The sequence below is a fragment of the Leptidea sinapis genome, chromosome Z (genome assembly GCF_905404315.1).
Source record: "Leptidea sinapis chromosome Z, ilLepSina1.1, whole genome shotgun sequence".
NCBI classification, from domain to species: domain Eukaryota; kingdom Metazoa; phylum Arthropoda; class Insecta; order Lepidoptera; family Pieridae; genus Leptidea; species Leptidea sinapis.
Genome location: NC_066312.1, coordinates 11,715,533 through 11,737,992, shown reverse-complemented (window position 1 = coordinate 11,737,992; position 22,460 = coordinate 11,715,533). Strand labels below are relative to the sequence as shown.

The 22,460-nt window shown below is 33.1% G+C and overlaps 1 protein-coding gene across 4 annotated transcripts; it reads right to left on the bottom strand.

The window, feature by feature from the left end:
* Positions 1-8,957: 8,957 nt before the first annotated feature.
* On the bottom strand, positions 8,958-22,460 carry LOC126979023 (uncharacterized). Of its 4 annotated transcripts, none has more exons than XM_050828175.1 (4): positions 22,296-22,460; positions 20,811-22,026; positions 18,095-19,883; positions 8,958-11,932 (listed from the first exon to the last, which is right to left on the bottom strand). In XM_050828175.1, the coding sequence occupies exons 2-4, from the start codon at positions 21,854-21,856 to the stop codon at positions 9,812-9,814; spliced, it is 4,956 nt and encodes a 1,651-aa protein (XP_050684132.1). In that variant the 5' UTR covers positions 21,857-22,026; positions 22,296-22,460; the 3' UTR covers positions 8,958-9,811. The 4 variants fall into 4 exon arrangements, with proteins under 4 accessions (XP_050684132.1, XP_050684133.1, XP_050684131.1 ...); XM_050828176.1 differs by having other exon boundaries at positions 20,811-22,023; positions 22,296-22,458; XM_050828174.1 differs by lacking the exon at positions 22,296-22,460 and having other exon boundaries at positions 20,811-22,229.

Sequence of the window (22,460 nt, the reverse complement as noted above, 5' to 3'; positions counted from 1 at the left end):
TGCTCGTCAACAACTGAGTCACAGAGTACAGAAACAGATTGCAGAATGGAGAATAGTACATAAAGGTGACTAGAACACAGACTATATAAGTATAGTAATCGTAACATCTATTGTGACATGGATCATTTGGCAGGCGACTGACACTAACAGGTGGCTACTGTTATTGATTGCCAGTTGATAAAATTTTTATTCCTGTTTGTAATATTTATATTATCGTAGGAAAATCAAGCAAGTTTCTTTATTTAAATTCAACGGAACGAATTAAATCAAGACCGGTGCCTATTTTTCTACAACGAGATAAAAAGCATTACAAACCATAGATAGACAGGCCAGGACTTGCATGATTTATTATTTTAAGTTATCTATATGCATACAAATACCGAAATTATACTGTAATTTCTACTCTATTATAAAAATAAGGCGTAGGTCTAAAACACAACAAGCAGTGACCATAGGATTTTTCTTACTACAATTATGTCCTGAATTAACTATATCAAATAAAAAATTTCAATTTCATCATCTGTACAACAATCTTCGTCACTGTCGCCACTTTCTTTATCTGAACACAATTCTACAATGACGTTCTGTGTATATAGAACATCCCTTGGCCTCTCATTGGTAGAAATGTCTTTTAATGCATTTTCTACTATTTCTGATATTTCCAATGCTTTGAAATGTTCACCTCTTATGCACTACTCTTATTTTCGATTAAGCCCAGACCAATTCTATCGGATTAAGTTCATAATAATATGGAGGTCCATCCATTATATCCTTCCAAATGACCCTCTCCGACCAAAGGAATCTAAAAAGATAGTGTAAAGCCTCGGTTAATACTATCCATAGATGTGAAGAGGTAATAATATTTTATACCTACTGGCAGACACTTCCAGGAAGGATACACGGTTCTTTTGATCAGGGATATCACTCAGACCTCATAGAGCAGATGCTTTTCACGAGCTACAGTCTAAAAGGACTTAGCCGCATTTAAATGTCAAATTAACTTTAATAAAGAATGCTAGAATAGTTTATTAGAATATCTAAAGACAATTCCTATTCAATCCATGCTGCAGCACCTGAGCGGTCCACTTTATTATTTTTTTTTCATACAGACTGTACATTGTCATTTAATCAAACGAATAATAATAATAAATTGTACAGTTCATGGTAACTTTGAAACAGATTTATTATGAGATTGTAGGTACAATAAAATCAAACAAGTAGTAAGACCAAACAAACGATATAACAATGAATAGCTACGTGTTTACTTATTTTGCTCGCTGTGCCAATGAACGATGGATGTAGAAATTAGCATTCATTTGTATTCAGAAATGCCAGGATTTTAGACGACGAAAATCGAAGTGAGCGCATTAATATGCATTCACTGCTACTTACTAGTAGTAATATTGACATATTTTGTGCTGATAAGATGATGACAAATGACAAATTATATTTTAATTTTTCATCATCATAGACGTTTAACGTCACGTCAGTCGTCACGTCACACGTAGTTTAAATTCATTGTTGTTTACGCATCATTATACACAGTGTTAGTTGTTTTTTTAGTTAGGTAGACTTTATTCTGTTTACTGTTATTGATCGGCGAATTCCAAATGGCAATATCATATTATAATAACTATCAAAATTTTATGATTAGATTATTGTAAATCTAAGTAGAATAGTATTGATACTGTAGTAACACAAAATATAGATTTGAAATTTAAAAAAATTGTTGATGTACCTAAAAATATTTGCTATTTAGTCCACCGTTATTTTATTCATTAGAAATTGGGAATATTTAGATAGAACACCGTTTACAAAAAAGAGCCATAATTCATAACCCGTTGTCGATTCTCCGGGCCTGCAACGTGTACGGCGAACGAACTGCCGATTACCTAATACCTCGCTTGCTAAATGAGCTGCCCTTCATTGAGCGGCAAAATTTAAATACTAAAATCATTAATTAGAGAATAAAGGATTACCTACTACATAAATTATACCAGCTAAGAGAATTTGAACCAGCTAAGTCATATTTATAAGTTATATTTATTCGTTTGTAAGTCTTTTAAAATATTTTCACTGTGTTCATTTAATTTATAGCATAAGTTGTGAGTTGTGACGTATTATTAAGTGTTATTAGCATTAGTTGTTAACCTTTGTGGTTTTTTAGATGCTAATTTGACCTAGTTTTATATCGGTTTAAGTAGTATGATAAATAAAAAAAAAATATATATATAGACCATATATTTCGTCTTAAGTGTGAAAGGGGAGTTTACTGATTCTGACTAACTTGTAGACCTTCCAGATTCAAAACTAAAGCAATTTGCCTTACTATAAAAATGCAAGCAGAAAAATAAGTAGTCCTTATCTATGTATGCCTTGTGACACAAGGCTTGTCTATTGGCTGGGTCTTATGAACATAGTCTCTTATGTCAAAAAGATTTTTGTTAGGTGATTGTGGAATGTCATTTTTAATTGTAATAATGCCATACCTTATTAAGGTGCAGGTTGAATTTTGTATTGTGAAAGAATTTGGCTGTGCATGACTGGAATAACTTCAAACACCCCCTATTATAAATGTGGTTGTTGTAGAAAATCCAAATAAAACATTATATTTGAGGACACAATTCTACTTTTATATTTTTAAACATTTTCAAATTTTCATAAAATGGTTGCTAAATATCTAATAGCTATTGATAGCTGATAGATATTTATAACTAAACCTACATTCTGTGTATATTAGTACTTCACTGGTAAATGGGTTGCAACATGTCTGTTTAGTGGGTGCATATTGTGTTACATAACTTCAACTCCTATCATCTGATGACCGAAAATATTTTTCATACCATTTAGTCATAATCATCATTCTTCATAAAAAATTGACAAGTAAATATTAATATATATAATATATATACACTTACTTTTTACAAATTCTTGTTTTAATATATTTATGTATACTAATGGTTAAAACTCATAATCATTTCATGTAATAACTATAATATTCTTAAATGTATTTAATTCTAATATTCGTTTTTATACATTCATAATCATAAGTGTTTTTATCCATATAATTTAAAATAGTTATCAATAATAATTAGAGAATATGCATATGAAAATTGCAATTAACTTGTATGTATTCTTTAAGAATATAATAAGAAAATGTAATGTATAAACATACAAACAATGCACAAAATACTATAAATACATTTACATACAATTTACAGTAATATTTCATATTGAGTCTCATGCCAGATTTTGGTGAGACAACATGTCCTGAGGATGCCTCGTGTAGAGGCGAAGCACACGTCGAACTGCTTAAAGACAATTATTGGCGGAATTAACACTAAAGAAAACTCAAATCATTTGGATAAGTATGGATTTCCACAAAGTAACACCTACTTAAATATTTTTAATTTTTGTTTAGTAGTATTTCAGATAACAGATTCAAGATGAGAGTAGAGATAATAGGTATACCAAGCTTAAACTAAACTAGAAATGAAATTCTTTTCCAGAAACAATAGGTAGGTTAGGTAAAGTTAGAACTTAAATATATATGAGCCCGGCCATAGGCCGGGCAACAACTGGTATTTACAGTAATATATCAGAGAACAGATTATAGATAAAAGATCATAGGTATACCATGCTAAAACTAATCTAGAAACCAAACTCATTTCCAGAAACAATTATTTAATACAAAATTTTATTATTAATACCAAAATTATGATAATAATTGTCTGTTACACGGTAAGCTAGTCTGAACAAAGACGTTATAAGTTGTTTTTAGTACAACATTTTTATTTAAAGCAATATAATCAAAGTCAAAATCGAAAAATCTTTATTCACTTTTAACTCTTTATAAGTTATATAGTGCAAGTCAGGATGAAGTACAAAAGTTACAATAGCATTCAAATGAGTATAACAATATTCATGAACAAAATGTAGAACATTAATTCCAACTACACACATCAAAAAAGTCTGAGCAACATGTACTAATTAAAATTTTAGGATGGTTTTTCACATTATACTGTTCTATTTTATTTTTAAAATAATATTTTTAGGGTCCTATGATGTAAAAATAACATGATGTGGTCTTTATAAGTTCTTTTAATAAGATAGATAAATTAATAATATTAGAATATACTGCAGAAACTAAGGTACATAATCAACTAAACATTTTTTTATCAAAATTAAATTTCTAAAGAAAATGAATTTATTGTGAATGAATAGGATAATTTAATACAAAGTATAGTCTCCTCTGTTATTCAGAACTTGTGGGCAACTATTATTTATTGAATTAATGAGACTGTTTATGTCATCTTGCGGTATTTGCTCCCAATGTAATTGCAGCAAATCCTTCAGCTGTTGGGTTGTTGTCACTCCGTCCAAGTTTTTCAAATCACGTCTCTGGAGCATGCGTGCTCGAAGGGGTTGAGGTCTAGTGATTGTGCAGGCCAGGGCAATACCCGGACATTCTCCGTTGTTAAGTATTGACTGGTTCGCCGAGCTGTATGTGAACGCGCATTGTGATGCATTTACGTAAAATCGGAGCCAAAGGTTTGTGCAATTGGATGGACATAAGGTCTGAGAATATCCTCAACGTAATTTTCAGCGTTCATGTTTCCATTTACAAAAACGAGCTCAGTTCGCCTGTTCTTCATAATACCCGCCCATACAATATCTGTTGCGCCGCTGTATGGATGAACTTCCTGAATGCACTTGAGCCTTTAAGTATTTCCGGGCCGTCGGTACACTCGCACCCTTCTTGTTTCAGGCCTAATACCCGAAACGCGACTCATCGGAAAACATAATTTTATCCCATTGTTCCTGGGTCTATGTTCTGCGTTCTCTACACCATTCATTTCGACGATCGTGATTCTCGTGACGTATCAGTGGGCATCTAATTGAGCGTCGAGTCTTTTTATATTTTGAATTGTTTTATAATTATGTATTTAACTAACACACTATAAAAGTAATATATGTTATTTGCAATAGAAAATTTGTTTTTCTTTGTTTCAGTAATGGTAAGACTATGTATAATCTTTCTAATGTTCTTAGGATGGCCGTGATCGAATTAAAATTCTTATTGCGCTGATTTGAAATTTTATATCCATAATACCTATGTTTTTGGGTAGTGTACGCACGAGTACGTAAGAATCTGGATAACGGATCCCAAAATGTTTTTGCCTGACGGTCCGTCTGTCAAAGTATATCATTGATATTTTTTAAATAATTTTACGTCATATTTTTTAATGAATTTTGGTTTTATAAATTTGAATATAAGTACCTATTGAATTATATTATCAGTACCTATTGAGTGTCGTAAATCATGATCTTATGATTAACTTCCCACCAACATCAAAATGTTGTTGATAAGATTCATTAAAGTGTAAAATTTTTAAGGCGCACTGAGTTTCTTATTTTCTTTTTATTAACATCATGTTAAATATTCAAGGCCACCATTTCAATTCAACACCAGAGAGATTACATATTTTCTGGCCAATTTTTTAAGTTGGCTGTGTTTTTTAAGAAAAAAGTTTCCATAAAACAAGTAATATCGCAGAGTAGGGGTGGATATTTTCGTAGTAATCGTAGGACTCTTCATTCATCATTGTGGAATTTTTAGCTTATCACTGCAATGTAGAAAAGAGAATATAAAAAAAATCTGTTTATAAGTACAACGTATACGTTAGTATCAGTCTATACTCTGTGTCACAGAGTCTGTGATATAAAGATAACTTCTGCACACATTGATCAGAACCCACTAAGTTTCTGATTTTTGTGAACAACACGCACTTGGATCTACCAAGCTCCAGATTTAAAAAGTTCAGACAAAGCGCAGAAGGTGGCGCTTTTATACATACAGACCAGAACTCTGCGTAGAGTAATTTAATAACATTGATAATTATTACTTACTACCTCACACAATACGCAATAAATGTATTCGTATGTTTTTATCTAAAAGAGAAAATGTTCATAATGTATAAATTTAGATGTACCTAAGTAACTGTCGTCTCTCTGTGGTTTAAAAAAGTTCGCACATAGTGCACAAGATGGCGCTTATATAAAACATTCGCAGAATTCCAAGTGAGGCTAGAAAACTACGTCGGGTTGAATAACCATTGAAATATCATTGAAAGTTATTGCTAATATAAAGCTTATCCAGCGCAACCTCATCCTAGAGCATAATATTTTCTTTATATGTTTAACACTGTTCATTTATGCAAAAATAGGTAATTGTTGAATTTGTTGAAGGGTTTGAGTGAAGCACTTATATTTATAGTTCAACACTTAGAATCGTCAACCAGAGAGTAGGAATAGATACTTTCGTGACAAATGGGCGAAAGTGCGTGGAAAATTCTCCAATTATTAGCCCCCTGCGTATTTTTCTAATTTTTGTGTATAATACATGATTCAGACCTATACTAAGCTCAAGAGCTAAAAAGGTTCGCATAAAGTACATAAGATGGCACTTACATAAATCAGATAAGCAGGATTTTAGAGAGTCTAGAAAACTGTATCGAGTTGAATAAACATTCAAATAATTGGTAGCCCTACCCTAGTGATACTTAGTCTTGTAAGCTTGACCCTCGACTTCGTCTTATGCCTACAGATTGCATAGGTACTCATTAGGGATTTATAAGTTTCTATTCGTCCCTTCCTTTATTTATTTATTTTTTTACATGTTGAATAGCTGTTAGACCACAGAGTAGGTATGGATACTTAATAAAACGTATTTTTTTTTCCTTTTTACCCATATAGTTGTTTTAACATACTTACACCCAAACTTTCTCCAAATAATTCCAAACAGAGGTTGTTATTATTTTAATTGAAACAACAACACGAACAATAATTGAGAAAATGCAAATTAAACAATATAAAATATCTTGCTTCTGTCCGACCCGGCCGACCTTTAGCTGAATAATCTATATACCTAAGCTCTACTCATGTTAACATTAATTTATATACACCATTGATTGATTTACCAATAAAAACGTTCTTGCAAATTATATGTACATATATATAAAACAGATAACTACAAATAATGAAAAAAAAAATGTACTTGTTTACACCTTTTTGTTGCGGCTGACTGAGAGCTGGCAAGCCAATTTTTTCAATTTTCGATATAATTTCCTAAATGACGTACTTACCTACTTATAATTTATTAAAAAATATTGCGGCTGCTAAAACTTTTCAAGTTTTTCGCTATGGGTAGGTATCGTTTTCATCGTTTTTGAGGGTGCTGATTCTGCTGAGATAGACAAGTAGTGCTGTCAAAATGTAAATTCATGATGGCGACTGCATGAAATTGATTACTTTTGGGTCATGGTTTCGAGTGCTGAAATAGATAGTGCTGTCAAAATGTAAATCCAATATGGAGCTGCATGAAAATGACAATTTTTGCGTCCTGGGTTTCTTTTTCATATATTTCGTAGGTGCTGAAATAGATAGTGCTGTCAAAATGTAAATCGAAGATGGCGGCTGTAAGAAATTGATTACTTTTGGGTTATGGTTTTCGAGGGTGCTGAAATAGATAGTGCTGTCAAAATGTAAATCCAATATGGAGCTGCATTAAAATGACAATTTTTGCGTCCTGGTCTCTTTTTCATATATTTCGTAGGTGCTGATATAGATAGTGATGTCAAAATGTAAATTCAAGATGGCGGCTGCAAGGAATTATCATCTTTTTCGCATGGGTATCTTTTTTATGGTTTTTGAGGGTGTTGAAACTGATAATGCTGTAATTTTGAAATAAAATTATGTATTGACATTCCTCCGAGTTGTAAGTAATGAACGCGAGATTGAACTTTTTCTGATGAAAATGTCTTTTATATAATATATGTCATCAGACATTCGCAATGGCTTCGTTTTAAAGTCACATCTGCCATCTTGGATGTCGAAATGGATGTCATATATTTTGTAATGGACACTCCCAAAAATCTCGAAAATGATACCCATATTGATTTTATTGAAAATGTCATATCTGCCATATTGAATGTCAAAATAGACGTCGTATTTGTAATTGACACTCTCGAAAATATCTAAAATGATACCCATATTGATTTTATTGAAAAAGCCACATCTGTCATCTTAACCTCAAAATAGATGTCATATTCGTAATTAACATTACCGAAAACCTCGAAAATTGTAACCATATTGTTTTATTTATTAAAGATTTCAAAGATTCCCGTCAATATTTCAAAAAAAGATTTTCAAGAAAAATATTTAATAAGATGTTGTCCAATTGAGAATCTCCTCCTGGCTGGAGGCTGGGTGTCATCTCTGCATATTTCACTTGGTCTTTAGCGAGGTTGAAAAGCTCCGTGACACTAGTGATTCCGGTACATTTCCAGATATTGTCCAGCCAGGACCTCATCCTAATTCCTACGTCCAACAGCTTTCTTCCGGCCACCTTGCCCATCATTATCATATCGTTTGTTGGGTAGTTATTACATTCATTAAATTAATTTGATTGGTTAAACTCACTTTCCTATCTTGTCAGCACATGTGGTCATCGTCAGTACCGATATGAATTTTACTGTAATATATTGACGAACAAACTAAAAAATACCGTGGTAATTATTATGACGGCTACTCATGCCACATATTTAATTAATTTGGTGTTAATTAATAAAAAAAAATATTTCGATCCAATTGCAATTCCGAGAAACTCTTGATACATTATTAGATACCTTACAACCTTCAGACAATATAATAAAATAAATAAGTATTTTTTTTATTGAAATAATCGACCTATAAAACAGTTATTTTTAATGTTATTCAAGTATTTCACAAGTGGTGAGAACAATAGAAAAATTTTTGAAGAGGAGCATAAAATTAATGAACATTAATACAATGGAGTGATCACTAACATCATCAAAAAAAAATATAGGCCCAAAGCATACATCGTCTTAAAAGTATTTAAAAAAATCTATATACGAGCTTAAAAAACATTGAAACAATTATTTAATAAAACTTTTATTTGAGTTACTATTCCACAAGAAAGTTAAGAATTACAAAATGCATCATAACATTCACTACACGTTTGTCAAAGAACGGATAGTTATTATAAAAGTACAACTAGTTAACATCATAATCATATAGTATACGAAATAATATGAGATTAAAATACCTATAAATAATAATAAATAACCTTGATAGATCTTTTTAATGATTATATTTTTACCAGACGGGTATAACATAAGGTACAAAGAACATAATCAATTTTATTTCAAAATGTAATTTTTGGTAGGATTGCTTTACAATGTGAACAACTTTTAGTAGCCGGGTATTATCATATCACTAATTTGTCCTCACAATTAGCTTATTTCGATTTCTCCGTATATATCAATTAATTATACAATAATAATGTGCGGATAACATAGAAATATAGCGTAAACGTACTCTACAGATTTAATATATTTTTATAAAACTCCATCGGCCTTACAAATAAACTTGGTACCTATAAAGTTATAACTGATGATAAACAAAGCAAATGCAAAATGTTGATAATATCGTTGATAACACTGTCAATACAATGAAGTCTGAAGTTTTCAAATGACAAGCTGCCATGCAAATAAACGCGGGAAACGTTATACGTCCGAACGAACCATTCGTAAGCAAAATGTCTATGTCTATTTGTAAACTTTTTAGATATTCTTGGTTTATGCTTAGTTCTAACTTTATGTCAATTTTATTTGTAAGGCCGCATAAGTTATTCTACTTTAAGTCTTAATATAAACTTTAGACTTTATAAAATGCTTAAAACTTTGCTTGGTTTGAATATAATCTTTTTACATTTTTTAATATTTCAATCTTATTGTGGTATATCTGGTGGATTGAAAAATTCCCAATGATGGTGATGAACAGCTCTACTATCACTTAAACCAAACATTATTAAGCCCGCAATTAATACCAAACATATCACCATTGCCATTTGAACATCTCTTTTGTCCTGCGCACCGCTTATGTAAGTCATAAATGAGGTGTAAATATTTCTCACAGCTCTACTTATTGAATTGTGACATACTCGAAAAAATTGCACTCCAGCTTCAGATATTGTTGGTTCGTGGCCTTTGATTGGCATAGGCATTCGACGAGGTGACGGTTGCACTTTGCCATCATCCGAACTGGACTCACTTTGAGGAACTGCTTGCTTCCGTTTAGATCTTCGGGTGGGTGGTGCAGGGGAAGGATGATCCTCACTTATATGTCGCTCTCTTGATGTTCTTGGAAAATACAGTGGTGATGGCACGGTGGCGTTTTGCAAATATGAATAAAGTAAGGGTGTTAAGTCGGGAGGTGGTGGTCTTTGCGGTGGTGTAGAACTGTCTTCAATATTCATAGGTCTAGGAGGAGGGGATGGAGTAGATGAAGGTAAAGTTGCTTCATCACCTATTTTCAGGTTCATATCTTCTCTGGTTTCAGGCGTAACGTCTGTTTGTGTTTGCTCTTCCCTACTAACTGGTCTTGGAATATCAGATATGACTAGTCGTTGTTGTGATGCGGGTTGTAGTGTATTCGTTGATATTTCGGCAAATTTTTTAGCAATTTCATCGATTACCGACTGAGAAAATTCGATTCCACTAACTGAAATATGCCCGGATTTAGAATCCAATTCATTTACATGCAATGTCATTCCTTCAATATCTGATACCAAGATTTTGCTTGCTTGTAGCTCAGAAACGTTTAGTCTACCAACGTCCAAATCTCTTACTTGAAGCCGTTGCGTAACTAAATTATCTATCTGAATATCTCTTCCCGTATCAGACAATCTATCAATAGCTTGTTCCTCGCTAGGTTTCATACTTTGTTTGATTTTATCAGTTTTTCTAGATTTTGGTAACGGAGGAACATCTGGAATTTGCGACTCTTCAACATCTATATGTTGCACAGTAAGAGAGGCTTCGGTCAAAATTTCGTCTCGTTCGTTTATTCTTGTTGGACTGGAAACTCTTTTTTCTACCAATATAACAGTGGGCGATGTTCGACCGAATCCACTAGATTTTGAAAGTTCAGACATTTTTGGGTCTGATAATTTTAAGGATTTTTCTGATCGTGAAGACGGTCGAGAGAATCTCTGATCTAATGGAGCTTTTCTTATGTCTTTACCTGCCATAGAATCATCTTGTATTACGTCTCTTAAAGAGCTAGACATAGATATATCTAAATTTTCGTCCATACTTAACTCAAAATCTACATCATCCGGCAACGCGTCAGTCTGTGTAGATACCTCGATTTCTATAATATCACTAGCTTGAAAATCGTCTGATAATAAAAGAGAACGAGACTTTACTAAGGCGTCCCTAGATTTTTTATGCTCATCAGCGTCTATTTCATTCTTACTCTTTCTTGCTCCGCGTGGAGGACGAGGCGGTGGGGGCAAAGGCCGGTCTTTCATTTTATTTAGTATATCTCCAGATTTCAAATTTTTATGAACACTTTCAGTTTGAGGTTCCTCTATTTCGACGTATTGTGTAAAATCACCACTGATAGAACGGTTTGTAAAACTGTCAAGCGTCATAAGACTTGTTGATGATCTTTTTCTTGGCGGACGATTTGGTGGTGCCTTCATGTTACCATTAACAGTGTAATATTTTCGTTCAGAACTGTGACTCTTACGGCGTCTGACAGGGGGAGTTTTGCTTGTGGACCTTCTTATTGGCTTTGCTGCATTAGGAGGATAGGTTATCTTATCGACAGTTGCGTAGCCTGGACTTTCATGGCGACTTTGGTTTGCAACATCAATGTCTGCTATGTGTGGAAGGTGAGGATCGAGTATAAGCGACTCAGCGCCATGCGATGTTCGATCATCATCATACAGAGATGGTTCACGAGAACTTTTAGAACGCGTGCGTCTTGGAGGTAGTGGACTTCGATCGGTGGTAGTGTCAGCTTGCGGTACTGTATACTCATGTTCTGTTCGGTAAACAACGATCTGGAATAACATAATTTCATTTAAAATGTCAGTTGTCAAAATAAATGAAATAGCCGCAGCAATATTCTTTTTTTTATTTTACGAAATAATATTATAAGTTGATCCGATTGCTACCAAACTTCACTCGCTGGGCTAATCTTAGTTATTAATCCTAGTAAAAATAACGACAATTTCATAATAAGGTGAAAGAAAACAAATATATAAAAAGGCTATAATGCTTTTTATACCATCCATCAAATTTTATACATTTACACGTATAATATTTTCACATTATCTCAAAAATTTTTGCCGGATGTCTATTTATTGTGATTCTCCTGTCACAAGGTTAGATGTGATGTATTTAATTTCATATCTTCTATATTTCTGTTGATTCACCAGGTATATAGTAAGTTTAAAATGCAAATTACTGGTAAATTATAATAAGAAAAACTCAGGGGAAAAGAGAATAATGTAAGGTCAGTTCGTTGAGAGCTATTAACTTTGTACAATATTATTTATTAGTAACCGGCTTAACGATTATTTGATAACTATTATTTTTTTACATGGAAAGAAAATAAGTAGGTATATTAGTTATTTAGATAAATTTATAAATTTTTCAATCACTGAGTTTACTAGATACTAACTCGCATGGATCGCATATCAAAGATGCTTACCCCGCCCAAATCAAAGGGCGGGGGTAATTTATGACTTTTCATAGCCCGCAGTTGGAGGACAGAGCTGCGCTAACAACATTCTGTTTGACGCAGGGAGCGCAGCATTGTACAGCAAACTGTTAACGTTAACTAGCTGGCCAACGGTCACACCTGTCTTACTCCCCGGTTACATGATCTCTGGACTTGACGCCGATGACGGCACATTGTTACGGTGTGCAAAACAAGCATCACTAGGATATTATTATCAATAAATAAACAACGATTTATTTTTTCAGTCTTATTGATTGCTGTAAAGGTGTGTTGTGATGTGTGAAAGAATCTGGGTTAAGCACAAAACGTATTTATTTTTCTATTATATATTAATAGAACTATTATAGCATCATAGAGCAATAGAATATACATAACTATTAACAAAAAAAGTCAATATGTAACTATGAAAACTTCACAAACAAACCAGATATAACACGAAAATTTCATGACATGTAACGGTAATGAAACCGCAAACCATACTGACGCAACAGGACGAGCGCGAGGGGGTCCGGGAGGGGGCTTCACGTTCCAACGACGTCCAGAGATAATGTGGACGTGTAGTTATAAAAGATCTTTATCTTTACTAGTATAAATGATGTGCAGCTTGGATATTCCAATATGTATTCTCAATACTCAAAACATAGTTGGAGATTTAAGTTTATTGCTGCGCGGTCATCAGTAAAGATACTGATGAGAAAGGTTTAGATTAGATATATAGATTAGGTACCTATTTATCACTGAGAGCAACGCTTAAATAACTTAACTATTGGGTCTCAATATATCCTTGATTATGTTATGTGTATACGTAGGCGCATCAGTGAATTTGCTAGAAATTGTCATAACCATAATGTTATCACCAGGAATAAATATAAACTTATAATGCCGACTACTCGGCTAAGCCGAGTTAGTCTTATGTGGGACGATGTATATGCTTTTACAATAACAACCCACAAAAGATTCAAAACAAATATTATACGAAATTCAAAAAAAAAACATTAATAAACATTCTTGTGGTAATGGTTACACAGATTCGGAATGGAGCGACCGCCGTCAAGCTATAAAATAATAAATTTAATCTATACTATAATATTATAAAGCTGCAGTGTTTGTTTGTTTGTTTGTTTGTTTGAACGCGCTAATCTCTGGTACTACTGGTCCGATTTGAATGATTGTTTCAGTGTTGGGTAGTCCATTTATCGAGTTTTTTTTTGTTAGGTGTTTTTTTTTCAAAATTAGGGATCCGTAATAAAATTGCTATTTTGTAACACAAGGTGTAAAATCGAAAACCTATTTTTGCGTGCGCTGCAAAAACTATTGACAATAGAACAAAATGATGTACAGGCTATAATATAGGCAATATTTTATTACTTATAAAACTATCGCGTGAATTATACTTTATATGGCAAAACAACGTTTGCCGGGTCAGCTAGTTTTAACCATATTTTGATAAAAAATCAGCCCGCTCAGTTTCTTGCAACAGTTCTTTTTAGGTTTGAGGTACACATTTTCGAATTGGTAGTAGTTTTTGACTTACAGTATGACATATCATATCCTATTTTGGATAAATACCTACTTTTGAATTTAGTGGCCAACCTCAAAACATGAAATATATTTTATAGGGCTGATATGATTTTTTCGGTATACAGGGCGTCCTAAGGTTTTGGGTCATGAAGGGAAAGTACCTTAAATATCGTAGATAGGATATTTTACTGAAAGAAGACTTTATGTTATTTTTAAAAGTTAGTAATTCTGAATTCAAAGATTTTCTAAAAATTACTTTCCTCGTCTGGGACTTGAACCGACTTAAATGTAAAAAAATCCCTACTTTTATGATGACAATCGAAAGAATGGTCAAAAACTAATAAATCTTCTTAAGTAACATAGTTTTTTAAAAGAAAGGAGCAACGTAAAATGTTTGAGTCAAATTTCTAGAAAGTTATTTATTGCCGATGACGACGTCCGAAAAGTAGAGATATAATCATTCCATAGATAGCATTGATTATACGTAAATAAGTACCCACTTCATAGTTAAAATACTTTATAGCATAGTTGTTTTTAGTTTAAAAGCGATACGAGAACGTGGGCGAGTTACAAACAGAATTGTGCCATATCATATCGAGTATTCACCATAAATTGATAAGAAAATCAAAAGGCAGCGGATAAAAATAGGGGTGTTTTTTTTTACATTTAACTTGGTTCGATTACCAGACGAGGCAAGTAATTTCTAGAAAACCTTTGAATGCAGAATTACTAACTAATAAAATTACATAAAGTCTTCTATCAGTAAAATACCCTATCTACGATATTTAAGGTACTTTCCCTTCATGTCCCAAAACTTTGAGACATCCTATATACCGAAAAAATCATATCGGTCCTTATCATAGGCATTTATTCAAAATAGGATATGATGTGTCTTACTGTAATACCTCTAGTCAAATCGCAATAGTAAATAGATTTCCACGCCACAGCCTATAGGGCTTAAGCTGGTGAAATAGACGAGGAAAAATATAATATTATATTATACCTTCAGCTCATAGAGGTTAAATGAAGAGAAACTGATCATAATATAGGTCAACAATTGCGTTGTTCTAAAAATATAATTCGCATTTCGTCCAAAAGTAAACGACTTTGCTGGACAATTGCCAGAAAGATTTGGTCGCAATGGTTTCAATTTCATCATAATATTAATAAAGCGAAATTTTTTAATATATTTAGTTAGGTGTGCATTCATATTATAGGTACGGACAGTGTTCTACTTAAATAACTTATTATTAATAATAATACGAAAAAATAATTATTATAGTATAGAATAATATGAAGTTTTTCCTTTCAGTCTCTTGATTTTAGTTTTTCGTATATATTGGGCGTATCTAGTAAAAGTTTACAAGGAGAATTAATTCATTTTTGTTTTTTCATTCAATAATTGTTTACGCTTACCTTATCATCGTCAAACAAGATACAGAAAAATAAAATATTTTATTTTTTTAATTTTGAGGTATAAAATTGAATAGTTAAGCTTAGAGAGATCATTTGGTAAAATTTCTTTTTGTTATTGAAGAATATACAAATTTCATGAAATGTTTTTAAAGCCATTATTTTTTTCATTACTTTTAGTATATATTTTACTTACGTATCCCTTTTCTTTCCACAGGATATTAGAAATTACTTATATTTTTTAAGTTTTGAGTTGAATTTGAAAAAATGAAATGCATCGAACATACAAGCTTATCATGAAAAAAAAAACCGTTAATAATATTTAAATTTTTAGATTGAAACGATGAGTGATATATTGTATGGTATTCGATATAGAAACATTTAATGCGGCGGGTAATTTTCATGTCATTCCATTTGTGTCTGTTTATATTTTAAGAAAATACGAAAACATGGTGCTTTATTTGTACTATTATTTATATTCTTTGGCTTTACTGAATAGACATAAATAAATAATTATTTCTACTATTTTGAAGTCGGTAACAAATTAAAAATTACGACATCTAGAACTTTGTATGAAAGAGATCCCTAATACAAATGTCATTACGAAATGTATTGGTCTCAGGCAGAAATGAACACCAACTGAAAAATATAAAGAAAATTAATTACTACTAATATTACTCTTTGTTACCTTTTAATGTCAATTGATTAAGTTTTTAGTATTCTAGAAGTAGTGCGATAAATATTATTACACTCTAAAAGAGACAATCTATTTATGTAGACAGAATACGTCTTATGAGAATTCTTATAAGCCCAAATACTGTAAAGATGGGTTCATATTGGCTCACATAAAGTCCTATTCTTTGTCTTACTACCGGTCTTTGCTCATAAATCTCTCTTCATATTTTTTTTTCATACTTTATTTATTCATACATTTTTTAATTTAGCAACGGATGTCATAACCGTTCCTGATCATATTTTTTTGTTATTAGTATAAAGAACCAAGAACCAATTTAAAATTTGATTATTATTTTTCAGAATTATTTTCTTCATAACAGTCAATGATCATAATGCTTTCATTAATAATGTTGTACTAAAACCATACTTCAAATCATAACGTCATTGTTCATAATTTTTGTATTAATTAAGGTTTTGTATTAATATGAAAATTTTAGATTTAATAATTGCTTCTGGAAAAGGATTTGGTTTCTAGATATGTTTTAGCATGGTATACCAATTATATCTTATCTATAATCTGTTATCTGAAATATTACTGTAAATACTAGTTGTTGCCCGGCCTTCTGGATTACCAGATCGGTTTCTACTACTTTAAATTTTGATGGTTATAGTCCTTCAACCTTTTTTCATCACCCGTGAAATTCTTATGTACCCTTAAAAATTTGCAGCAGTCATTTGTGGTCAGTTTATAATCAGTTCAATTTCACCAAAAGGATTCTTTGTGTATACATTTATTATTTTTGGACAAACCGCTGTTTGTGTAGTTATACAATTTCTCTGAGCTTGCTCAATTTCTCATATCTACTAGGAGTATCAAATCTTATCAAACGAAACAAAAAAAAACTACTTTGCGCGTTTACCACAAAAAATACCCATTTGTCGTATCCACCGCTCTTCGACAACACCTCCCTTAAAGCGTCGCCTAGTCACGGAATATTAAGTCTCAAAATCTCTAGCGATTGCCAATTCCACGGTCATTAAGAGAACAAAGCCGAATTGGCTTTGAAGAAGCTGGGCGTCATAAATAGAGCGCGGCAATACTTCAAGCCGACCCACATTCTAGCGTTCTACAAACCGCAGGTCCGGCCACATATGGAGTATTGCTATCATCTCTAATCTGGCGCACACCAGATCAGCTTGATCGGGTGCAGTGTAGAGCAGCTCGAATTGTCGGAGACCCAGTTCTCTACGAACGGCTGGATCACTCGGCGTTGCGTAGAGACGTCACATCATTGTGTGTCTTCTACCGCATTTATCAGGGGGAGTACACGCCACAAATTAGGATATCATTTCCACCATCTGGATGTGTAGTGGTCCTCCACATTGCGGTTTTCAAGGGACTTGCTTCCACCTTCTACAAAACTTTAGAATGAGCTTTCTTGTGCGGCGTTTCCGGGACAATACGAAATGGGTACCTTCAAAAAAAGCGTGAATACCTTTTTTTAAGGCCGGCAACCTTTCTGTGATTCCTATGGTGTTGCAACAGAATGTGGATGGCGGTGATCACTTAATACCAGGTATATACATATAGGTATATACATACATATATACGTCTCGTTTGTCGTCCTTTTCCATAAAAAAAGAAAAAAACAGTTCTTTTAAAAACCTTTCATTAACGCTGGAGATATGAGACACTAAATAATATGATAAATAAATATTTATGGTTGGTTGAAAAATCTACTGTACATGATGTTCTCATGAATTTGAACTCTGTAAATTATACATAGTAATATACTTACTAGGAAAGTTATTAGAATCACACAACTTATTTAATTACTTATAAATATGATATAAACTAAATAATACTTACATCTTCGCTGTACTTTTCTTCTAGTTCTTCTGGTGTAGAATGGGCTTTGAAATCGTTCAAGGATTGATGATGTAGAATTCTTTTATTGCCCTTCTTTTTCCGTCTAGGAGGCATTGGCAGTGTGTGGGATTGTATCATGCTTGGGGATTCAGTCTCATCATTACTATAAAGATGGGTTGACGATGGTGTATATTCAAAGAAATCTCTTCTTGATTCTTGAATATTTTCAAACTCTTCATTCATTAATTGGTTGTCAGTTTGATCTTCTGGTAATCCTAAGTCAACTTCACTGAATTGCATACTAGCCGTCACACTATCATCAATATATTTTATTGATTCTGCATCTTTCTTCTTTCGTTTTGCTCGTGACGGTCGTATAGGTGGGAATGTATAATATCCATCATCAGGCTCATTTATGTCTTCAGTTGAATATTTTATATTATCAGCTTCGTTTTCATCGTTTACTTCAGATTCAAAGTCCATATCGTTAGCATACATGTGTTCAACGTTTATTCGCGGATCGGAGCCCATCATTGCCAAAACATTTTTTGGCGTCGTAAATGCCTGTCGTATTTCGTCACTTAAGTATTCTCTTACTTGTATATTTTCACGAGATATTCCTCTCGGTCGGACAAAAAACTCGTCGTTATTTATTTCGTTGATATGTGTGTATTCTTGATTAGACTGTGTTATGTTAGTATTTGAAGGTTCGTTACTTTCTGTATTTAAATGCAAATCTTCATCGGCCATATAATCAGGAATTTTATCAAAGTCATATGATGTATCGTTTCTCTTTCTTTCAGCTCTGCTAAAATTGTTATCATCGTCGTTAATATTTCCATATTCCCGTGGTTGTTCTGAATCACCTAGATATGATGTTGGTTCACCTGTAGGTTTCTTTGCGCGCGTAAAAGTAAACGTAGGTGGTGGTGTTTCATCCCTATTAAGATTTGGTGAGGAAGACGTTTTTGGAATAGCTTTCTTTTTCTTTGAAAATATTCTGGGGTATGTCTTTACTTCAAATTCTACAGTTGCTATGTTTTGTAAATCAGACGTGGATCCAGTAGTGTTTGTCTCTGTTTGAGGTTCTTTTTTCTTTCTTAGACTTGAAAAGTTAATTTTAGGTCGTTCTGGCAGTTTAAATTTAGATAAATCTGGTACATTAAACTTTGGCCTTTCAGGAAACGAAAATTTTTTTCGATCTCCCATCGATAACTTTTCAGGTATATTAAGCTTTCTCATTTTTGGCCTTTCGGGTAAACTAAATTTTCTTCTATCTGGTACTGTAAATTTTGGTCTTTCTGGCATTTTAAATTTAGGCCTTTCTGGCATATTTACTTTAAAATTACTAAATTTCGTTTTCAGTTTCCCTGCTTGAGTTTTAAGTTTACCAGTACTTTCTTTAAAGCGTTGTTGAAATTTGCTTTCGCTTACTTTTCCTCGACTTTCACGTTTTAAGGGTAAATTTTCTAAGGCCGATGAATCAACTTGGCTTGTGCTTACTTCACACTCAGTTCTTGATACCGTCGAAGGCGTATTGACAAAAAACCGTTCTTCGATGTCTTTTTGTAATGCCTCTGCATTGGCAAAGTCTTCAATATTGGCAACGTTTTCCTTTTCATTAATATTTTCATCTTCGTCTGATATGTGCTCTAAGCCTTTCCGTTCTAGAGAGGTCGTGCTTGATAATTCACCATCCGTTTTAACCATTATTGGCTTTTCTTCTATACTTGGCGCTGTGTAAATAATGTCGGGAGGCGGCTTTTCAATGATTTCATATTCGTGATCACTGAAAAAACAAGAATAGTTATAAAATCTGTCTTTAGCAGTGTGTTAAGTGTAGGTATTCATCCTAATAATATATAATAATTCGCTTCACATTATTTGCTTTAGAATACAGAATTTCGCACAGCATACATGAAAATATCGCAGTCACAGATATATCAATCGTATTTATATTTAAACCGCACGTCACACCCGTAAAACACATTTCGTGTTACATAATTAGGCCAACTGTCGATGCTCGTTTTAGACGCAGCAATCACCGGGCATTGGACATTCATGAGTATATTTTATTTTCCTAGTCGTAATATTTAATCATAAATTACAAATATGAGTATTGTGTGGGTGGACTTACCTGAAATTCGCAATGATATTGCTAGCCCGTGATGTTGGTCTAGTGCCCACCGGATTCACTCGTTCCGGTAAAAGTGAATCTGATTGAAAAAATTGGCACGCGCAACGAACTTCTGGTGTATATAACAGCACACTACCTTCTCTTGTAGGTCTGAGAGGTTTTTCTAGAGGAGTACCGCCTTCCGATGTCCATCGACGAAGATTGCTCATTACTAATGTCCTAATTTTATTAACTATCCATATTTATTTACTATTATAACTAAAAATCGCATTTATAAACGTTTTGCCACAAACAATTCGACATTGTGTAGCGTGATTGTTAAAGCAGGACTGTAAATGAACTAATCACGGGCGTGAAAGCAACTGCGAGCACTGATCGTTGATGACAATTTTAAAGAGCCAACCTACTGTGTGCAGGAAGGCATTCCGGATTGATCTATATTTATCAGTCCACGAAAAGCTGACATATACATTTTGTTGAATTTACGGTCTATTATATATTGATATCGTATACAAAGTTCTTAGAGTAGTTATTATGCCCTCACAATAGTGATGAAAATAAATAGCAATTTGTAATTACCTGTTTGATTTTGACCAATCGTAGTCGTTCATTTCGTTTTTCTTTCGTTTAATATCCATAGGACTTGGTGTTGGTGACGCTTCAATAGGCAAGGTTGTGGATTCTTCCATATTCTGTTCAGTGTCATCGTCTGTTATTTCAGTGATTGTTAAGTGATGTGTCTTTGTTTTAGGTTTTGAATCACTTATGTCATTGTGAGGAGCGTCAATTGATTCAGTTTCACTTGAATTTGTCATTTCAACTACCATTTTTGTTTCTTTATCCATTGTTTGATGCAACTTTTCCATGATATGTTCACTGGTTTTCAATGATACATTATCATCCGCTACAAGACTGGGATCATACGAGATATTAGATTTATTTTCAATATTGCTTTCCGTATTCTCATCAGTATTTTTATTGTCTTGAAAATCATTACTACAGGAAACATTATTCAAAGTAGTCCGAGTTTCTTCAATGTCTTCATAAATGTGATCTTTCTTTTTTCGTAGCAAAAATGTATCTTCACAAAATGTTTTACTCACTTCGTCTGAATCTCCTAGTTTAATTGCACTGAATTTTTGCCTACGAACAGCACCCGGTGAATTTCTTAACTGTCGAATTTCTTGCAAATCTTCATTTTTCTTTCTTTTGGAAATAGGCGACTTCTCAGTTTCATTTCTTTCTAATTTTTGTAAAGTTTTATCTGCTAAATGTTTTATTTTATTTACCAGAGGATGGCAACATTTAGTCTTCTCTCGGGTTTCAGAAACTCCAATATATTGCTGTTCTGGAGCACGTCGTTTGAGTATACTCTTAGGCGAGACATTTATTGGGATTTCTACTGGAGTAGCCAATTGTAAAGATTGATCAGGTGTTCTATGAATAACTTCTTCTTCAGACTCTAACGAAATTTCTTTGCTGAAATTGGGAATATGCACTCCCTCATCTTGACCTTCTTCTCCATGTCTTCTACTGCTGCCAGGCGATGAGTCAAGATTAAGAATTTTTTGAGTCTCGGTATCTATTGGAGAATGAGTACGTGATTTTGTAAATTCCCGTGACATACTTCTTCTTGGTGTAGTTGACGTTAGTATAGTTTCAGCTGTAATTTCACCTTCTATTGGCACCTTTAGAAGATGAGTCCAGGGATATCCACCCGACTCACGAGCCCTACGTAGATCTTCCCATTGATATGTTTTTATCGGCACTGGTGGTGTATCTTTATTAGCATCTGCTGACAATTCAGATTCCATATGTTTATTTAATACTGGTATATTGTTTACATTTACATACTACAAGCTATTGGATAACGTGCACAGTAATTATTCCGTTTCCTTTTTTCACACGAACCCACAAGCAAGCACTGTCTAACTAAGAACACGACATAACGATTCAATGATAGAATCTGCTACTAAAACACAATTATTGTGTTTTGCGTGGGCTAGTGTGAAAATAGGTGTGAATAAGTTGTATGGCTCAGTTCAACATGTATTTTAGTTTTACCTTGGAGCGGTTGGATGCGTTAAGTATTTTTCAACTCACGATTGCATTACACTTCATTAAAATATTTACTTAAATCACTGAATTTATAAAATAAAATACGATTAGTGGTCGTCACAATATCTGCGTTGGACTGACAAACGCTCCCAACTCAGACCGAGAGTGCTA

What these genes read in the sequence shown, in the direction of transcription:
- LOC126979023 (XM_050828174.1), bottom strand. Translation starts at nt 22,045, where the DNA reads ATGGAATCTGAATTGTCAGCAGATGCTAATAAAGATACACCACCAGTG. An exon ending in GATTGGTCAAAATCAAACAG is followed by an intron (nt 19,884 to 20,810) that starts GTAATTACAAAT and finishes TTGTTTTTTCAG; the next exon opens with TGATCACGAATATGAAATCA. An exon ending in AAGAAAAGTACAGCGAAGAT is followed by an intron (nt 11,933 to 18,094) that starts GTAAGTATTATT and finishes ATGTTATTCCAG; the next exon opens with ATCGTTGTTTACCGAACAGA.